Source organism: Leopardus geoffroyi, chromosome B4 (genome assembly GCF_018350155.1).
Source record: "Leopardus geoffroyi isolate Oge1 chromosome B4, O.geoffroyi_Oge1_pat1.0, whole genome shotgun sequence".
NCBI classification, from domain to species: Eukaryota; Metazoa; Chordata; class Mammalia; order Carnivora; family Felidae; genus Leopardus; species Leopardus geoffroyi.
In genome coordinates this window covers 43848401-43868945 of record NC_059341.1, presented here as the reverse complement: position 1 = coordinate 43868945, position 20545 = coordinate 43848401, and the positions used below count along the sequence as shown (strand labels likewise).

The 20545-nt window shown below is 35.6% G+C and overlaps 1 protein-coding gene across 1 annotated transcript; it reads right to left on the bottom strand.

Annotated features, from left to right (window-relative positions):
- Positions 1–7222: 7222 nt before the first annotated feature.
- On the bottom strand, positions 7223–19691 carry LOC123590204 (killer cell lectin-like receptor subfamily F member 1). Its single transcript, XM_045463110.1, has 6 exons — positions 19468–19691; positions 12666–12764; positions 11628–11783; positions 9040–9179; positions 8314–8426; positions 7223–7804 (listed from the first exon to the last, which is right to left on the bottom strand). The coding sequence occupies exons 1-6, from the start codon at positions 19550–19552 to the stop codon at positions 7696–7698; spliced, it is 702 nt and encodes a 233-aa protein (XP_045319066.1). The 5' UTR covers positions 19553–19691; the 3' UTR covers positions 7223–7695.
- Positions 19692–20545: the final 854 nt, after the last annotated feature.

The following is a 20545-nucleotide window of genomic DNA, read 5'->3' as shown; positions in this document are numbered from 1 at the left end:
TATTGACAGTGAACATTTTTGATGTGTTTCACATGTTAAAGAAAATGCTTCTAACATTTCAACATTACCAGTGTTTTATCTCAGTGTTTTTTTAATGCACTTTTTTAAGTGAAGGCAGATCTTGTCTCTTCCTGTTTCCTAAAAAAGAAAAAAAAAGTTTTTATAGAAAGGGACTTTGAATTTTCTCCTGTTTTTTTGTTTCCTGCATTTATTTTGATGTTCTTCCTTAATCTTTCAACGTGGTTAATGACACAAGTTCTCTAATATTAAATAACTACTCTGTATTCCTAGATAAAATTTAAATCGGTCATAATGCTATATGGTATTTATTCTAAATTGATTTATTCTGATATTTATTTTTTAATATCTCATATCTAAATTCATGAATGCGATTGCCCTAAAATTTTCTCTGGATAAGCAGGGATCAAGGTTTCAACAAATCAACAAAGACATGATTGGAAGATTGTTGCTTTACCTTTACGGTATAAAATTGCAAATGACAAATTTAATACATCTAAAAAATTATTGACCAGATTTTATGCATATCTTAGATTAGATTCACATTTGTGATCGTCAATGCACCAGAGTGCCAAACTTTGAGAGAATCACTGGAAAAGAATATTTATGAAGAATATGGCATGATGATGTAATCAGAATGAAGTAGACGGTGCTAGACATGTGCAAACTCAAGCAGATGCATGTTGTTTCAATTTTTTTTTTGTTTGTTTAAAAATGTGTTTGAAAGCACACTTTTAAGAGCCATGATAGTGTGAATAATAACAGCATTGCTAACTTTTTCTCATGAGGAGTGAAACTAGCCAGGAAAGACACACTTAGCAATAAAGAAGGCAGAGATGGTCCTTGGACCTGGACAGGAAGAAGTGATGTGTGGACACTATTACAAACCTGCTTCCACACTCACTGGACAATAAGCAAATGCATAATCAATCTCCTCTATCCCCTGTTTTGAAGATTTATAAATAAGTCATAATACCTTTCGTGGGCTCGTGAATTCTGTAACACATTTTAATCAAATTGTTTGCTTAAATGGAAGCTCTCCCCCACCTACCCCAAGATTCCCAGAATCTGTCAGACTTTACAAGATCAAATATTTATCAGTCAATAATCACACAAGTTCTTTTCAGCTGTAGATCATAATTTTGTTCGGTTATTTAATAGTTATTTATACATATTTAATATGAAAAACAGTGAATTCTATTCCATATGGTAGTAGTAATATTTATAAACTTTAGTCATGTGTAGTTTTAATAAAATTTTACTTCCTCTCTGTTATGGCTTTAATTACACCGCCAAGTGGAAGTCCTAACCTTCAGCATCTCAGAATGTGACCTCATTTATAAATAGAGTCATGAAAAATGTAATACAAAATGAAATCATTAGTATGGGCCCAGATCTCTCTAAGACTGGTGTCCTTATAAGAAGTGAAAATTTGGATTTAGTGATGGACACTCACAAAAGGAAGATTATGTGAAGACACATGGAGAAAAAGTGGCCATGTGACTGAAGTGATATATCTATAACACAAGGAATGCCAAGGATTACCAGCTACCAAGAGAAGCCAGAAGTGGCAAGAGAGGATTCTCCTCTAGAGCAGTCTAGGAGAGCATGGACACTGTAGACACCTTGATCTTGGACTTTTAGTCTCCCCATCTGTGACAGAATAAAATTCTCTTGTTTTAAGCCCCGCAATTTGTGGCACTTTGTTACGGCAGCCCAGCAATCTGATACTTTGTATTATCAAGATCAGCTTATCTCCATTTCTATGTTCCATCTTTCTCAGATATACACCTAAGCTAGGGCGTCCCTTCCTTGTTTCAGGAGACTTCTTTAAATTAAAGAAAATATGTCCTCCCAGCATCTCAGCCTGGTCACATTTGGTTTTATCTACCATTCTGTAAAAGCGGTTCTCATCAAATCATGCCAATCTGTATTTCCATACCCAGTGAAACTGCTTCAGTTAACATCTCACAAGTCACCTCAAGCAGAATGTAACATTTCTTTTCTATTCATTCCTTCTTTAAATTCTGTCTTCCAAGAATTTTTGTGACATCATGTTCCCCTGATTTCTCTGCTCTTTTCAATTTCTGTCTCTGCCAGATTTGTTAGTCTTCCTATAGTTTTAGGCCTTTCATCTTCTCTCTTCCTACTCCTCCCTGGGAGGAGGGATCCTTTATACATCAGGGATCAACATCTACTCTAAGGGATCCTAAATTTAGATATTCAACAATGATACTTTCTTTGAGTTCCATATTATCTAACCGTGGACTCCATTTTAACATCTGAATTGTATCTCTTTTCCTCAAACTTTTATTTAAATTCTAGTTAGTTAACATTTAGTGTAGTATTGGTTTCAGGAGCAGAATTTAGTGATCCATCGCTTACATACAACACCCAGTGCTCATCACAACAAGTGCCTTCCTTAATACCCATCACGTAGCCCATTCCCCACACACCTCCCTCCATTAGCCCTCAGTTTGTTCTCCATTAAGAGTCTCTTATGGTTTGCCTCTGAATATGTCTATAATTTATCATCTTTCCCTCAAAATATAGCTCTCCTCAGTCTTCTAAATGTAAACACCATCCAACTAAGCATATAAAAACAGAAACCTGGTTTTACCCCTAACATTGGCTTTGTTCCTCATCTACCATCTTTAGTCAATTTAGTAGGAATAAATAGAAATACTCGGCAGGTAACCCACGAGCAGAACTGTTTGCTGGGTGTGTATTGCTGGGGGAGGAAGGTGTGAATCTGAGATGATGGTTGATGGTTGAAGGAGTAAATGAAAGAAGTACATTCTCAAAACCTAAGCACAATTTAAAATAGTATACCTCTCTTTCAAGAAAGTTAAATTTTCACTGTTCATAATAAATCCTATTAATTTGTATATTTCAATTCACTGCATCTCCAAAGCTTTAATACCAGCCCATCACCTGTTGCCCAACAGTCACCTAAATTAATTCATAACTGGAACACTTCTTCATTTTCCTTTTCCCATATGGTAACCGGGATAATGGTACTAAATCTCGAAACTGACCTGGTTACTCCGCTAACTCAAGCTTTTTATTGGCTTCCAATTGCTGTTGAAATGAAAGTGAAAATGTGTGACATATAAGACACCTCTTATTTTCCAGCATATTTCACATCCCGTTTATCCTTTCTTGGGTCCAGTAACACTACCTTTGCATTTTTAAAAAGCATAACATGCTTATAAATCCAAAAGGATTTTTTTTTTCCTATTGGTGTTTTATCTGGGACTTCATGGAAGCTTCCCTCTTCTTCTACCCATTTCTACTCACTTAGATCTCAGTTCATTTGTCACACATTTAAAGATGTTTTAGCTAAATTAAGGGACAACATCAGATCCCCCTAAGTTATATCCTCATAAGTGACATGCAACTTTTCTCCACAGTACCTATCAATTGTTATTCAACCAATATTTATTGAGCATCTACTGTGTATCAGACATTGCTTTAAATAATAGGGATATGATAGGAATCCAAATAGGGAAAAACTCTTGCACATAGAGCTCAAGTTGTAGATGAGGGCTCAGAAAATAAAGTAACATTTTAGAAGGTACAAAGAAAAGCAAATTGTTTGAACAAAGAAAAAATATATCGTTTTATTTGGTTAATTATTTTATTAGTGTTTATGAATCAGACTAGAACATAAGGGTCAGTTCAAACATGGGGAAAAAAAACGGTTACTGGTATTCTGTTGATGTTATTACCATAAAACAAACAACACTGCAAACCAGGAAAGGATCATGGTGATCAAGGATACAAATGTCACCTCAAAGCTAACTTTTATGACTAGGTCTGGACAAAGAAATACCCCCAAGATAGAGAATACAAATTGAACAAAACATGAAAATGAGAGTCCACCAAGAAACAAATACAAAAATGAACAGATTGAAGTTCTTATGAAGAATGGGACACTTACAAAATCTAAAAGCACCTCCTTCCTGCCAAAGCAACGATTGCACTCAACAATATCAACACTGGAAAAGACTTTATTCAGGGTTATTGCCATCAGGGAGATAGGCCAGAACTCAACCTGAGCTAAAATCTACTGAGAAAAAGAGTAGGATTGTGAGGAATAAGGGAGATGATTCATTTCAGAAGGACGAAATAAAACCTGTGCTGCTTAGTTAGTAAGTTTACAACCTATTTTCCCAGGCTTTGCAACCAGCAGGTGCTAAAGCACTGAAGTCTCTGTGTCACCTCAAAGAATGTACATCTGTTCCAATCAGACAACTTTTTGCCTTACATGGGCACAGGCAACTTCCAGTAAGGCTGTAACCTCTGTAGTACTCAGCCAATGAGGAACCGGGGGCGGGACTTTTCCCTAGGAGATAAATTGTCCGCTGTGACTGCCCCTTAGTGTGCCTTTCCATCAGACACGCTCTTGCGAGAACGTCGATTAAAACCTTGTTTCTTTGTGTTAGAGTTTCTGTGTCTCGCCTTTGATTGGGTCAGCGGGCTTATTTCGCACAGGGTTTTGCAGAGCTGGGGTGAAGGAGGGGTCCTACACTCTGTGCGTCTGCTAAACAGCTGTACCCAGATGGAAACTAAATCTTTCCAGGTCTTCGTGATAGGCGATAGTTTTAAAACTTGGAGGTAGGTGCCCCCTGAAGTCAGCCTCCTACTTTCCCACAGAATCTAAGAAATAGAGGTGCTACTTTTCTTTTTTTGTTTTTGTTGTATTTTATTTTATTTTCTATTTTATTGATTGATTGATTGATTGACTGACTTACTTATTTCATTCTCCAGTTAGTTAACATTCAGTGTAGTCTTGGCTCCAGGAGTAGAACCTGATGGGGTTTTGGAATGGTGGGGGGGAATCCAGAGCCAACTCCAAGAAAGAATTCTTGAGACATTTCTGGCACACACACACACAAGATGATTTTATTAAAGCACAGAACCCATGGGCAGGAAGAGCTGCCCCTGGACCATGAGGAGAGCCTGGTTATATACTATGGGGCTGGGGGAGGTAAAGTCCAGGGGAAGTTTCCAGGGAGATTTTCATATGTTAAAGAAGACTCCCAGGATCCTTAGAGGCCTAGCTATTGTCAAGCTAAGGTTGTTTTCCTCTCCAGCAAAGCATTCACATTAAGACAGTAGGGAGTTCCTGGAGAAATGTTTTACTCTGACAGCCTCAAGTTATCATCAGTGGGCTGCAGGCTATAAGGAAATTTAATTTTATCTGCCATTGCCTTCTGCCTTTGTTTTCCACATCAGAACCTAGTGATTCATCACTTACATAGGATACTCAGTGCTCATCCCCACAAGTACCCTCCTTAACACCCATCACCCATTTAACCCACCTCCCACCCCACCCCATCAACCCTCAGTGTCTTCTCTGTATTTGTGTCTTACAGTTTTCCTCCCTGCGTTTACCTTATGTTTCCTTCCCTTCCCCTACGTTCATCTGTCAACTTTCTCAAATTCCACATATGAGTGAAATCATATGATATCTGTCCTTCTCTGACTGGCTTATTTCGCTTAGCATAATTACCTCCGGTCCCACCCACATTGTTGCAAATGGCAAGATTTCTTTCTTGATGATTACACTTCAGAGGAATGACTCTCCCTTCCCTAAGAAAGACATTTCTGGGTTGTGAAACCTTAAAAAGCTTTTTTAAAGATTTACATTTCAAAAGAGCCGAGAAATATTTCCAACTACAAGGTTTTTTTTGAAGTAAATGGTCTAAAAATGGGGTGGTCAGGGGCTCATAGACAGGAAGAACCAAACTTGTCTCAAAGTCAAGTTTAGTGAAGCTGAAGGGAATGTTAAGGCCATCTTTGTCACTCTCCACAAAATATTAACTAATACAAAGGGAGAAGAGTCACTTTACATGAAGTCCGGTAGACATCACATTAACTGGGTGCACAAAGTGAATAGCATCAACAAGGGAACAAATAACTCTGAAAGGATGCAGTGAGAACTTCTCACTGTTTCTGCCAACGAGTCAGAATTTGAATCTACCACGAGGAATAATCAGACAAATTCAAATTAAATAGCATTTTGCAGACTAGCTAGAGGGGCGCCTGGGTGGCTCAGTGGGTTAAGCCTTCGACTTCGGCTCAGGTCATGATCTCACAGTTTGTGGGTCGAGCCCCACGCCAAAGCTCTGTGCTGACAGCTCAGAGCCTGGAGCCTGCTTCGGATTCTGTGTGTATGTCTCTCTCTGCCCCTCCCCCACTTGCGCTCTGTCTCTCTCTGTCTCTAAAAAATAAATAAACATTAAAAAATTTTTTAAAAAGAGAAGAACCTGCTATAGTATCAACATCAAGGTTGTGAATAATAAGGATGTCCAAAGAACTCTTCTAGATGGAAGGAGACTAAAGAGACGTAAAAACTATATGCAGAAAATGATTCTGAGCTAGATATTTTACTCTAAAGGACATTTTTTTTTTTAAACAATTGGCAAACCTTAAAGCGAGTCCAAGAATTAGATGGTAGCGCTGGGTCAATGTTAGAGGTGTGTGAATTTTGATCATTTAATTTGTGATTAAGTAGGAAATTTTTTTGTGTAGAAAATATACGCGAAAGTATCCAATGTACTTGAAATTCACGTGGGTGGTTCAGTCAGCTGGGGGTGGGACTTTGGCTCAGGCCGCTATCTCACTGTTCCTGGGTTCGAGCCCCGCATCTGGTTCTGTGCTGACAGCTCGGAGCCTGGAGCCTGCTTCGGATTCTGTGTCTCCTTCTCACTCTTTGCCCCTCCCCTGCTCACACTGTCTCTCTGTCTCTCTCAAAAATAAATAAAACATTAAAAAATTCTTCTTAATATAATAAAATGTATCATTCCGGCAAGTAATTCTTAAGAGGTTCACGAACAGGAAAGTGTTTTTGCTCTGTACCTGTAATCTTATCAGTTTGTAATTTAGATTAAAATTGTATAAAATCTAAAGCAAAAAAAACATATTTAATGTTTTAGTCAGAATTTCCACTTTTAAGGTTTATATCAAAGAAAAAGAAATGAAAAAGCTACCATTTAAAAAAATATTCACAGGCATCTGATTGGCTCAGTCGGTTAAGCCTCTGACTCTTGATTTCTGTTCAGGTCATGATCTCAGGGTTTTGAGTTCAAGCCCTGCATTGGGCTCTGCACTGACAGTGTGGAGCCTGCTTGGAATTCTCTTTCCCCTCTCTCTCTCTGCCCCCCGCCCTCTCAAAATAAATAAATAAACTGTAAAATAAAATAAAAAGATATTCAGAATGTTTATTGCAACATAGCTTACAGTAGCAAAAACCTGAGAATGAAGTTAATGCTCAACAAAGCAGTAAAAAATATATAAATCCATACTACAATGAAACTCAGAATGATGTGAAATTAACACAGAATATTGTTACACATAAACAAGCAAAATACAGAAAAGCAGATAAATTTGGTCACATTTGTTATAACATGAAAAATGAATAAAAGTCCTGAGTATAAATCCATGGACTCACATTGGATTATATTATCACATAAAAAATAGGAAGGGCATATTTTGGATTATTTACATGGGTTACTCTGAGATTAGGACCAATGTAGACGATGGAGAGAAAATGGAGAAGACATTTTGTTGTTTTCAGTTTTAAATTCTCACTCCTTAAGGTTAATATTAGAACCTAATAGGCAAAAGCTTTCATCATTGATTAGTTCACTACTAAATTTTTTTTTAATTCTAATATTGGCAAATCCATTTGAAAACACTGCTGCAAGTTTCAGAGTAAATTTTGTTTTCTTTGGTAGCAGCACAGCTATTTTCTTTAGCTGGTCCTTTTATGACAAATCTGTAGAAGAAATGATAAATACATTGTTAATCACTGCTGCTAACGACATCCATTTACGTTTTCGGCTAATTCCCTCCCTTAATCAAAACGTAACTCAGATTTCAGGGCATTTTCAAATCCTTTGATTCACTAAAAGTTACAGTATGTCTGTTACTTAATATTGCTGTCTGTGATTTCGCAGAAAGTTCCCAGAGAGTCTGTTTACAAGTGACAGAACTGAGAGTACATTTGTGCCCACATCCTTGGTCTAGTCTTCTTTCCATTGTTGTATATGGTGTAGTTTTTAAACAATAAATGCACAACCATTATTCTTTTCTAGTCTTTTTGCTTTGAAAACAAAACCAAAGTATCCATCATTACTCCAGGGAACATTAATCTGATTTTCATCCTTTCAAATGTTTTACTACCGAGAACTATTTCAGAGTTGATTTTGGTGGACCGAGAGGTGCTTTATGAAGATAAGTTCTACGATAGACAGTAAATCAGATAGTCTTTTTGAAAAGACTCACGTCTTTGAATCTAACGGAGAACCATCCACCCAGGTCCATGCCTTTTCCAGGGATGTAAAGTTGAGCCCAATCCACACGTAGTTTGATTGTTTTAGGTTTTTCTGTATAAAAGCCTAAAAAGTGAGGAATGAGTAAGTGAACAGAATATTTTAATAGTTTTCAGACATATTAAAACGATTTAGGATTTTATTGGACAATTAGTATCCTGCATGAGCATTCTGATAGTAATCAATTCATAACTTATTTACACACATTGCACGTTTATTGTAAACATACATATACGTATACGTTACCTGTACATCGAATACAAGTATTCAGTCCAGGGCTAGCATGAGTCAAGTAAGGCACTGGCTTTGAGCACAAAATTTAGGAAGGTGCCAAAAACTCAGTAATCAAGGTAAATGATAACTGACTGGAAGGGTGGGAAGAAATAGGACGTAAGTCATTTTAAGTTATTTATTTACTTTTTTATTTATTTAGAGAGGAACAGAAACAGCATGAGTGGGGTAGAGGCAGAGAGAGAGGGAGACAGAGAATCCCACGCAGGCTCCGCACTAACAGTGCAGAGCTGGGCGTGGGCCTCGAACCCACAAAACCGTGAAGTTATGACCTAAGCTAAAAGCAAGAGTCCGATGTTTAAAAGACTGAGTCACCCCGGCGCCCTGAGGTAGGCTGTTTTTAACTCCACAGAAACTAACGCCATAACCCTGGCCCTAAACCACTAACCATTTCAATGTGGTCCTGAATGATTGGTAGATGAGATTTTCTTCCCAAACAATACCTATAACTGTCACTCCAACTTTTCATCTCATTAGAGAACCAATAACACTTTTTATGATATTTGAGCCATTCTGATGGGCACAATCCTGTAGTGATACAAAGGAAACAAAGAAAATTAAATTACATATGTACCTCTGGACACTGAATACTTACGTGTTGTATATGAGTAAGAGTGGAGCTGTATGATAAAATCACTCACAACAAGGGGTTCAGATTTACAAGGTGTCCAAAACACAAATGATAATTCTTGGGAATTGAGAAATCAATTTAGTAAGATGAAGCAAAACTTAGACAAAGGGGAATGTTTTTCATGCCCAGATCTAATGGAATTGCTAAAATAACATGAACCATTTAAGCTGTATATTGCATTAATGCTACTTGAGAGATTAAATATTATTTATACCATTTTCTTATAATTTAACCAAATAAAGCTTTAAGACTTCTCTACTTCCTTTATGTGCATAAATCCTTAATGATTCCCTTTTGATATTAACTAATATTGAGAATTTAGTTTTGTCAACCTCTATATAATTACAAGTTTATATTCCTCGATTTTCTTAAATTAAAATTAAACTGAGGTCTTAAATTGTAAATACCTAAGACTTTGGCATAATAATGAACGAAAGTAAATTGTATGTGTAAATATGACGGCAGGTCAGTATATCTATTCAAACTTATGGCCATTAAAATCTCCTTTTTTTTTTTTTTTAATTTTTTTTTTTCAACGTTTATTTATTTTTGGGACAGAGAGAGACAGAGCATGAACGGGGGAGGGGCAGAGAGAGAGGGAGACACAGAATCGGAAACAGGCTCCAGGTTCTGAGCCATCAGCCCAGAGCCCGACGCGGGGCTCGAACTCACGGACCGCGAGATCGTGACCTGGCTGAAGTCGGACGCTTAACCGACTGCGCCACCCAGGCGCCCCTAAAATCTCCTTTTTTTATTGAGGTAAAATTCATGTAACATAAAAGCCACCATTTTAACCACTTTAACGTGCATGAATTTTTAGCATGTCCACAATGTGCAAATACAGCTACTATCTAATTCCGAAATATTTTCATCACCGTGAAAAGAAACCCCATAAATATTAAGCAGCTAGGATTCATCTTTCCATCCCCATTAAGTTTTGACATTGGAAAATGTGAATCTGCCAAATTTATTCTTCTTTTTCAAGATTGTTTTTACTCTTCAGGATTTCTTGCAACTTTATATGAATTTCAGGATCACTTTGTCCATTTCCGCAAAAAAAAAAAAAAAAAAAAAAGGGCATTGGAATTTTGATAGATCACTTTGATTGGTATTGCCATCTTAAACAAATTTTAGATATGTACAAAGAGCGGAATATTAGTCATAAAAGGAAATAAAATGCTGATACATGATGTCACACGAATGAACCTTGAAAACATTATGCTAAGTGAAAAGAGCAAGACACAAAAAGTCAAATATTGTATGATTCCATATATGAAAATGCAGAATAGGTAAATCCACAGAGACAGAAGACAGATTAGTGGTTGCTAAAGGCCGGGGTGAAGGAGTAGGGGGTTTTTTTATTGGGAGTAGGAATTTCTTTTCTGGGTGATGAGAATGTTTGGGAACTAGATAGATTAGCCATTGCACATTCAAATGTCCTCATGCCATTGAATTGCATTATTTTAAATGGTTAACTTCATGTTTGTATTTCTTCAATTAAAAAAAAAAGTAATAGGAAATTAGTATCTCAGAATTGGATATATAGCATTTAGACTGACTTTAATAAAAGTTTAATGGTGTCTGTATGATTCCATGTTTACCTATCAAAGCTTTCTTAACATCTAATCGGAGTATAAAATATGTGTTAAAATTACAGTATCTTAATTACTTTGAGACTTATACGTGTAAAACAGATACATAATCCAAAAGCAAAGAGTACCAATAAGTAAACCATAATATATATGACATTTTCATATGTGATCAAGAGAACACAAACTAATGGAGTAGAGAAAACCCTTTGGCAAGTAATTATAAAATAAATTAATCAACACATTTTTCACATAAACCATAAAGTAAATGTTGAAGGCTCAAAAAGGTAAGTGTTCTAAAGTTAAACTGAAAATAATTGGAAGCAGAAGGGACAGTTTTCCAAAATTTTGCATGATTGCAAGTTCTAAGCATAAAATCATAATGGATAATTTGTTGTGTATAATCACTTTTATTCATTTTGAATTTCAAAACAGAATAAATAAGAGACAAAAATAGTTATTTGCAGCGTATTTATACACTGCCTTATAATCGCAGTTAACTTTCCATATTTATGTGTTTCAACTTGATTTTAAGTTCCTGAAGGGAACAGACTATTTGTTTTGTTCTTTGTTTACAGCTTTCCTCCCACTGGAAAAAGAATAATCAATATATATATATGTACATATACATATATACATATATACATATATATATGTATGTATATGCATATGTATGCATACCTGTTAAATAAGATTTTTCAAATTTTGAAAGCCAAAACAATTAAACTCAATATAAGCCAAAGCCTTGAGAGATACCTGTATGGTCCGTAGCTTGTGAGCCACAGTGGCTTGTGTCCTTATTACTTATATTTCCTCTTGTGCCATTATTCATTTTTGGGTTTCCAATGTCATCGTGTTGGGTGAGATTTGAATTATTTCCTTTTTGGCATTTTTGCAATACTCCCTGAGAAACTTAACAACAGGATTATTTTAACATAGGGTAAATATCTTTTCTGTGCAATGTTTCAGAGACAAATTCTTTGGAAAGATTCTGATGATTCGAACAAGAAACATCTGAAGGGGTAACTGGGAAGTTTCTTATTTTCATGTTCATTTAATGAAAAATAACTTCAAGGATGACACGATTAATTCGTTTTTAGAATACATATTTGCTGCGGATCTATTCTGTTCCAGGCATTGTCCTAAGAACTGGTGATACAGTAGGAAATAAAGCAAAATTCCTCCTCTAGAGAGCCTACATCCTCTTTCCATGCTTTCTTAATGCCTTACTGAAACCTATGATACTGTGTTTAGCCTATTCTACCATAATTATTTATTTAAAATCTATTTCTTTCATTAGAGATTCTTGACCCTGATTATTCCTTTTTTTGGGGGGGGGTGAAAATTTGTGGTAATGCTTGGGGTATAGTAGCTGTTCAGTAAATATTTATTGGACAAAAAAATAAACTAAATGTAATCTTAGATAAAACATATAAATATTTTTAAGAAAAATATTGGAATTCTCTTTATTCACAGTTTTCTAAGAAATCCAAAAACACGGTTTCCAAATACATCCCTCTCTCTCTCTCTCTCTCTCTCTCTCACACACACACACACACACACACGTTTTCTTCCTATTAGAATGTATGCCACTTGAGAACAAGATACTCACCTGATTTGACTACAGATTAAATACATTACAATGGAGAATGCTATATGGCTTTATACACAGTAGCTTCTAATTAAGCCTTTGTTAACATGACAGAAAATGAATAAGTGAATGAATGAATATGAAAAGAGTAGTAAGAAGAACGTAAACATTTCCATACTTGTATTTAAAATCTTTCAACTTACCCAGTAAACACAGGGAAATCAAAGTCAAAACCAGAATACCATTTATGGTTCCAGATATTCCCAGTAAGATTTTAGACCAAGGCAACATCACAGAAGAATCTGAGGGATTAATCAAATGAATTAGCTTAGAAAAGTAAGTTCTAAGAAGTGAAAGCAACTGTAAGACGAGGATTGCAAATAATATTGGTTTTGAATTTCAAATGATATCAGGCAATCAAAAGCTTAAAACCCAAATAAACAGAAAAATAAATATGTATTTTATTCAGTAATAGTAACACTACATGGTTAGAGCTATGATGCATGTTATATCAGATCTTAAGAAATTGCTAATATTTGACATAACTGACCAGAGGGATAAAGAATTTTAATGTATACACCTCATAATTCCCCAAGCACGCATGCATACACACGCTCATTTGTGCATGTGCACTTACAAATACACACATCTATATTCACACAAATAGATACTTTCTAATTAATAAATTTGCTTTAATGTAATAATATTCACAAGTCATTCAACCCATCTCATTTACTAAGAAAGCAATACAAATCAAAGCTAAATACGACTCCTGGTACCAGCTATTCTAATCTAAAAAAAAAATCCTAAAATCTTTTCTAACTCATGTAATAATGATGCTTCAGCTTCTCTTTAGACGGTAAATTCTTTAAGAGTGACGACTATTTTCTTTTTCATATGTATGAAAATACTCATTTTATTGTCCATATACTGCTAGGTTCAAGATAAGATGTGCATTCAGTGATGGCTGTTATCAACAAACTGGTGTCATGATACAGAAAGTAAATAGTCTCATCCAGGCCTCAATTATATACATTGTTATTTTTCTCAACCTCATTAAAAAGGACTTAGGTTGGTGGACATTAGCTTGTGGAATTATATGAGCAGTTATTTTATGTTGAATAAATGAACATCTATATTTGCACAACATTTTATGTCATCAAAGATAATTTTTGCAAATGTATCACAATAATTGATAAGAAGCCACTCCCCATAACTATGATCATCTTTATTGTTCAGTCAATAAATTGAATTATAAATGCTGAAATTCATATTCCAAATACCCTTTAAATCTGTGGGAGTAAAAAAACCACATTTGAAGATGCTGAACCTGGTCAAGAAAGAGCATCATAAACCACACAAAACAGTGTGTCAGAAAAATAGTACCTAGCTTTTATCTTATAATATTCACAAGACAGTAGAATAAGATATGTTATATTCATTCAATTAATGGATTCCCTGTACTTCCCAGATTATTTTTTAATATTTTGATATGTTAAAAGTTATCATCAAAAAATTCAAAGTATTCAACACATGTAATAAAATGTCATTTATTCATTTAAAAACATCAAACACATGATTATCAGAAAACATTAGGAGAAAGGGTGCAGAAGCCTTTTCAAACTTAGGCTCAATTATTTCTCTTAAGCATCATGAAAAGAGTTCCACAGTATGAATTTGAGCCATATTAAGGTTTACGATTTTGGAGGAAATAGCATTTTCACTATCTTGTGTTTTCTCCTGTAGAGAAATTGTAGAGAATTCTCCTGCACAGAATTTAACTTACAAGACTTTAACATCAGAAAATAAAAATAAAAATAATTTTAAAAATCCAAAATCAATCACTCCTAAGTGTCCATACAAAAATCTTAAATATATTATTGTCGCCCAAACATAAAATGACCATGGCAGATTTATACTAGGAATCCAATGCTATTCAATAGTAAGAAATTCATTTTGTCTTATTAATAGAGCTAGAAAGAAATGTATGATCATCTCAATAGTTGTTAAAAAAGTGCAATTGATAAAACCCAACAACTTTATGCTAGAAAATAAAGCAGGAATTGATGGATATTTGTTCAATATGCACACCAGTAACAGGTGTTTTTTGTTTGTTTGTTTGTTTGTCTAATGAATTTAGTTGAGAAACACTGGAAGTTTTCCACAGAAGTTTGGAAAAAATTAATTAACTCTCATATAAAAGTTAAAAGAGAAAAAAGTCTTTAAAGTAACTATAGATAACAATAATTTGTTATTGAATACACACTACAAAAGGCAAATTGTGACATCGAAAACGTAAAAGGCAAGCATTAAAAAGGAAGAGTTTTTGTATGAGATTGAAGTTGTTATCAGTGTAAAATAGACTGTTATATCTATAAGATGTTTTACAGAAGTGGATGGTAACCACAAAGCAAAGCCTACACATTATTAGATACATGCACTAAAAACAGAGGGAATCAAAGCATACCGCTATGAAAAACCAACTCACAAAGGAAGGCAGCAAGAAAAAGAGAAAAGAATAAAGGAATTACAAAACAGCTAAATAGCAGGTAATAGGATGGCATTAGTAAGTCTTGTCATATCAAGAATTATTCTTAGCATAACAGTCTCCAGTTCCATCCACGTTGCTACAAAAGGCCATATTTCATTCTTTCTCATGTGGCATGGAAACCAATTTGACAATAAATTTCATATTAGAAAATAATAAAATAAAAATAAAATAAATAAATAGTGTCTCAAAAATAAAAAAAATTAAAAAAAAAGAATTATTCTAATTATAAATGGATTAACTCCTCCAATCAAAAGACATGGAGTGGCTGGATAGATTAAAAAAAAACAAAACAGGATACAACTGCATGCTATGTACAAGAGACTCACTTCTTCCTTAAGGATGCACATAGGCTCAAAAAGAAGGGATAGAAAAAGATATTCTATGCAAATGGAGACTAAAAGAAAGCAGAGGTAGCTACAAGATAGACATTAAGTCAAAAACTACCAAGAGACAAAGAAGGTCATCATCATATAATGATAAAGGAGTTAATTTATCAAGAGGATATAATAATCAGAAATATATATGTACCCAACAACAAAGTGGATAAATGCATTAAGCAAATATTAACAGATGTGAAAGGGAGAAATAGACAACAGTGCAATAATAATAGAGGGCTTCAATACCTCGTAGTCAACAATGGATAGACCATCCAAACAAAAAATCACTATAAGAACGTGGAACTTGAATTATTACTTTAGACCAAATGCACTTAACAGACATACCCAGAACATTCCATCCAATAACAGAAGAATACACATTCTTCTCAAATGCACACAGAACGTTCTCCGGGATAGATCATATGATAGTTTATGAAACAAGTCATGGCAAATTTAAGAAGATTGAAATCATATGAAGGATTTTTTTTCCAGTGACAATGGTATGAAGCTAGACATCAAGACAGCAGGATAACTGGAAAATTTACAAATATGTCAAATTAAGTAACACACTCTTGAACAAATAATGAGTCAAGAAATCAAAAGGGAAATTTTTAAAAATCTTTAAAAAACAAACATGAAAATACAGCACAACAAAACTTATGACAAATAAACATGAAAATACAGCACAAAAAAACTTACAGGACACAGCAAAAGCACTTCTAAGAGAGATGTTTATAGCCATAAATACCTACATTGAGTTAAAAAGAAAGATCTGGGGTGGCTGGTTGGCTCAGTAGGTTGAGCATCTGACTTCGGCCTGACTTTGGCTCAGGTCATGATCTCGCAGCTCATGGGTTCGAGCCCCACATCGGGCTCTGTGCTGACAGCTCAGATTCTGTCTCTCCCTCTTTCTCTGACCCTACCCCGCTTACACTCTGTCTCTCTCTCTCTTTCAAAAATAAAGAAACAGTAAAAAAAAAATTTTTTTAAAGGAAAATCTCAAACCACCTAAATTGAAGACACAAGGAACGAGAGAAAAAAAAAAATTAGGGGGAGAAAACATTTGCAAATCTATATCTTATCTGATAAAGGGCCAACATTTAAAATATATAAGGAACTCATACAACTTATGCAAATCAATTGCAAAAAAAAAATCTTATTTTTTTTTTTCAACGTTTATTTATTTTTGGGACAGAGAGAGACAGAGCATGAACGGGGGAGGGGCAGAGAGAGAGGGAGACACAGAATCGGAAACGGGCTCCAGGCTCCGAGCCATCAGCCCAGAGCCTGACGCGGGGCTCGAACTCACGGACCGCGAGATCGTGACCTGGCTGAAGTCGGACGCTTAACCGACTGCGCCACCCAGGCGCCCCCAAAAAATCTTATTTTTAAAGGGGCAGAGGATCTGAATAGACTGTTTTCCAAAGAAGGCATACAAATGGCCGAGTACCTGAAAAGTCTTTCAACATCACTAATCATTGGGTAAATGCAAACAATACCATAATGAGATACCACTTCACGTCTGTTAGAATGGCTATCAAAAAGAGATAACAGGTGTTGGTGAGGGTGTGGAGAACTTTGAACCCTTGCACCCTGTTGGTGAGAATATAAAATGATGCAGTCACTATTGGAAACAGTATGACAGTCCTTCAAAACAAGAAAAATAGAGCTACCATACCTTTCAGCGATCCCACTTCTGGGTATACCAAAAGAATTGAAATTAGTATTTTATTTTATTTTATTTGTTTCTTTGTATATTTTTGAGAGAGAGAGAGAGAGAGAGAGCAAGCAAGGAAGGGGCAGAGAGAGAGGGAGAGAGAGAATCCCAAGCAAGCTTTGCACTGTCAGCATGGAACCCAATGTGGGGCCTGAAACTCACAAACCATGAGATCATGACCTGAGCTGAAATCAAGAGTCAGACGCTTAACCAAATGAGCCACCCAGGTGCCCCACTGAAGTCAGTATTTTAAAAATATATTTGCCACTATTAGATTCACCATGGTATAAAATGGTACCATCATGTGGAGCGATATTTGGGGGAAAACGAGCAAAATTACATGAGCATTTGCATTGGTATCCAGCAATCTCTCTTCTAGGAATACATCCCAGTGACATGTTGGCAAAACATGAAAAGACATACGTGCAAGGCATTGCAGTGCTATTTGTAATAGGAATACAATAGAAAAGCAATGCAAACATCTTACATGGCCAATAATGGAACTAGTGAATACATCCACTTAATAGAGAAATGTTAGGCTGTATGTAGGATTGAAATGTGTGGGAGCAGGGGCACCTGGGTGGCGTAGTCGGTTAAGCGTCCGACTTCAGCCAGGTCACGATCTCGCGGTCCGTGAGTTCGAGCCCCGCGTCGGGCTCTGGGCTGATGGCTCGGAGCCTGGAGCCGGTTTCCCATTCTGTGTCTCCCTCTCTCTCTGCCCCTCCCCCGTTCATGCTCTGTCTCTCTCTGTCCCAAAAATAAATAAACGTTGAAAAAAAAAAAATGTGTGGGAGGAGAGAGCAGGGTGAAAGCAAAAGATGGAATCTGGATTTTGGGGAGTTGGAGATCTCTGGAAGTACCTTGTTATCTAGGTGTGACTTTGAAAATACATAAATGTTTTAAATAATTATAAAATAATTATAATTATATTGTATAATAGGCATTGTATATATTATTACAATTGCACAGTGTGTATACTTATACATAATTATAAAATGAACTAAGTCAAGGTGAAAAAAAGGTGATCCCTAAAAATAAAATGGAAGATGAAGTAAAGGGCCCTAACTGGATATTAAGTTAGTGGCTTAACCATGGAGAGGAATTATTTCAAGAAATTTTTTTTAACATTTATTCATTTTTGAGAGACAGAGACAGAGTGCAAGCAGAGGGTGGGGCAGAGAGAGAGGGAGACACAGGATCTGAAGCAGGCTCCAGGCTCTGAGCTGTCCGCACAGAGCCCGACGTGGGGCTCGAGCTCAGGGGCCGAGCAGTGAGATCATGACCTGAGCCGAAGTCGGACAGTTAACTGACTGAGCCACCCAGGCGCCCCCAAGCAATTCTAAAACATAATGGGACTGTGCATGGAATATACACTAAGGGCAAGAAAAGAAAAACCTGCAAAAACATCTCAATCTATATTAAGTAACTGTATTATTAGTAATTCTATTTCTATAGTGATTCTGAAACTTTAGATAGTGGCAAAAATGTAATGTCTTATTTTCATTACCACCAAGATACGAGGAAAAAAATACACAAATATATAATCACAAAGTTAAGTAAAAGCCCTGTGTATAATGACAGGACTTAACGTCAATTAGACTCAAACGTATGTCACACCCCAAGCTTTACTAAATATTAGCAAACTTTACTATTAGCGAACGATGCATTTATTGGTAAAGGATGAATATTAGCAGATGCCACTTAAATAGCTAGGAGTTGCACATTCATTATTTGCAGCCACCTGAGCTCCTTTTCTGCACCAAAACCCATTTTGGTTTCAGAGTGATATCTACAAACTGTGAAAAAAAATTTGCACAGAAGAGCCATTACATTTTGTGGTCTTTCAAGTCAGTATCTCTATTTTCCAAACTGAAATTATCCACCTGGTGAAAAATACACTCTAAAGTTTTTGACAAGCTGAATTAAAAACTAGTACTAAAGATGCCATTTTTCTGGGTGAGAAGGAGGTGGATGATTGGAGCTAAACATCCATCTCAATTTTACTAATTTTGTGTATTTTTTTTTCCTGAGAATGTCCTTAGGAAATTATATGACACAAAATTTTTCTTAATAACAAGTAAGGGTGTATTTTGTCCCGAGAATGTCCTTAGGAAACTATATGACGCAAAATTTTACTTTAAAAACAATTGTTGCCTTCACCTTGATAAATGAGAGCGAGAGACAGAAAGACAAGATGGGGGCAGACAGAGAGAAGAAAGCACCAAAAAATAAAACAGTCCAAGAACAGTAGAGACTGGAATGTTGGAAATTACCGTCCGTATTCATATTCAGATTAACCCACACTGAATTCTTATTCATATTAACCCATACCAATTGGGGAAAAAAAAGGAACACCATACCTTTAAATTTAAGTTGGGATGTTTCGATAGAACTCCTTTTTTTCCATTGTAAATTCAATGTCATGTATCTTTCTTCATCCTGCATCTTCAATGTGGGTGAATATATGTGTGTATATGTGTACGTTTTGTTTTCCTAAGTATGATATATAATAAGAAAATAATAAATCTGCTGCTATTCAGAGCTAGTCCTCAAATTGTTCACTCAGGGTACAGACAAGGGTACACAGTTTCATCTATCGGTGAAAACCTCAAAGGAAGTGTTTTCTTTTTTTTTTTTTAAGTTTATTTCTCATGACCTACATAACAGAATTTCTAAACTGTCCACCACATATTGAATTTAATATCATATATGGTTCTTTGAAAAATGTTTCCTGATAATCCCATAAAGTCAGGGAAATGGAAATTGTACCCCTTTCAGAGTCGAGTTAAATGATACATAGGTGCCTTTCGGTTTAGTTACAATACATGAATTTTCAATTACACTTCCTGATATAGTGATATTTGATTTAACATAATAGCTTGCAATTACCTAACAGTTAAATTTCCTGACCCTAAAACAAGATTGATTATAAATCATGCTAATAATTTAATAATATAATTTGAAGAAAAAAATACTGGCAACTTTTGACATTCTAAAGACATCTTAAATACCAAAAAAAAAAAAAAATGTGGGGAGAATTTAGGAAAGAAACCATATTTTTCAATGGCCTTTTCTGGTATTTGAGCAGAATGCCCAATATTCATGAGGCAGGACAGAGATTTCAGATTTTTTTTTTCTCTTAGCTTCAGTGAGGTCTAATTTACACACCATAACATGGTATGTAATTACATGATTGGATGACTTTTAGAAAACAAATAGATGTGCGCAACCATCACCCCAATGCACTTTTGGGACTTTCTTATCCCTCTAAAAAGTCTCCTCAAGCCCAATCTAAAAAGAGTAATACAGTTGTGGAAACATTCATTTTGTAAGTTGAGATGAAGTTTAAAATTTTGGTGCATAACTCCTAAATCTTTGGCAATTGTAGCAAGTCGAGAACAGAAACCTAGAACTTTCCACAGGAAGGCTTCACTGGTG

Bases quoted from the DNA above. Each gene is read 5' to 3' on its own strand.
- LOC123590204 (XM_045463110.1), bottom strand. From the start codon at position 19,552: ATGCAGGATGAAGAAAGATACATGACATTGAATTTACAATGGAAAAAA. The intron at 8,427-9,039 runs GTTAGTGGTTTA...CTCACTTTTTAG, and splicing joins TTCAGGACCACATTGAAATG to GCTTTTATACAGAAAAACCT. The intron at 7,805-8,313 runs GTGAGTCTTTTC...TTTCTTCTACAG, and splicing joins TCTCCGTTAGATTCAAAGAC to ATTTGTCATAAAAGGACCAG.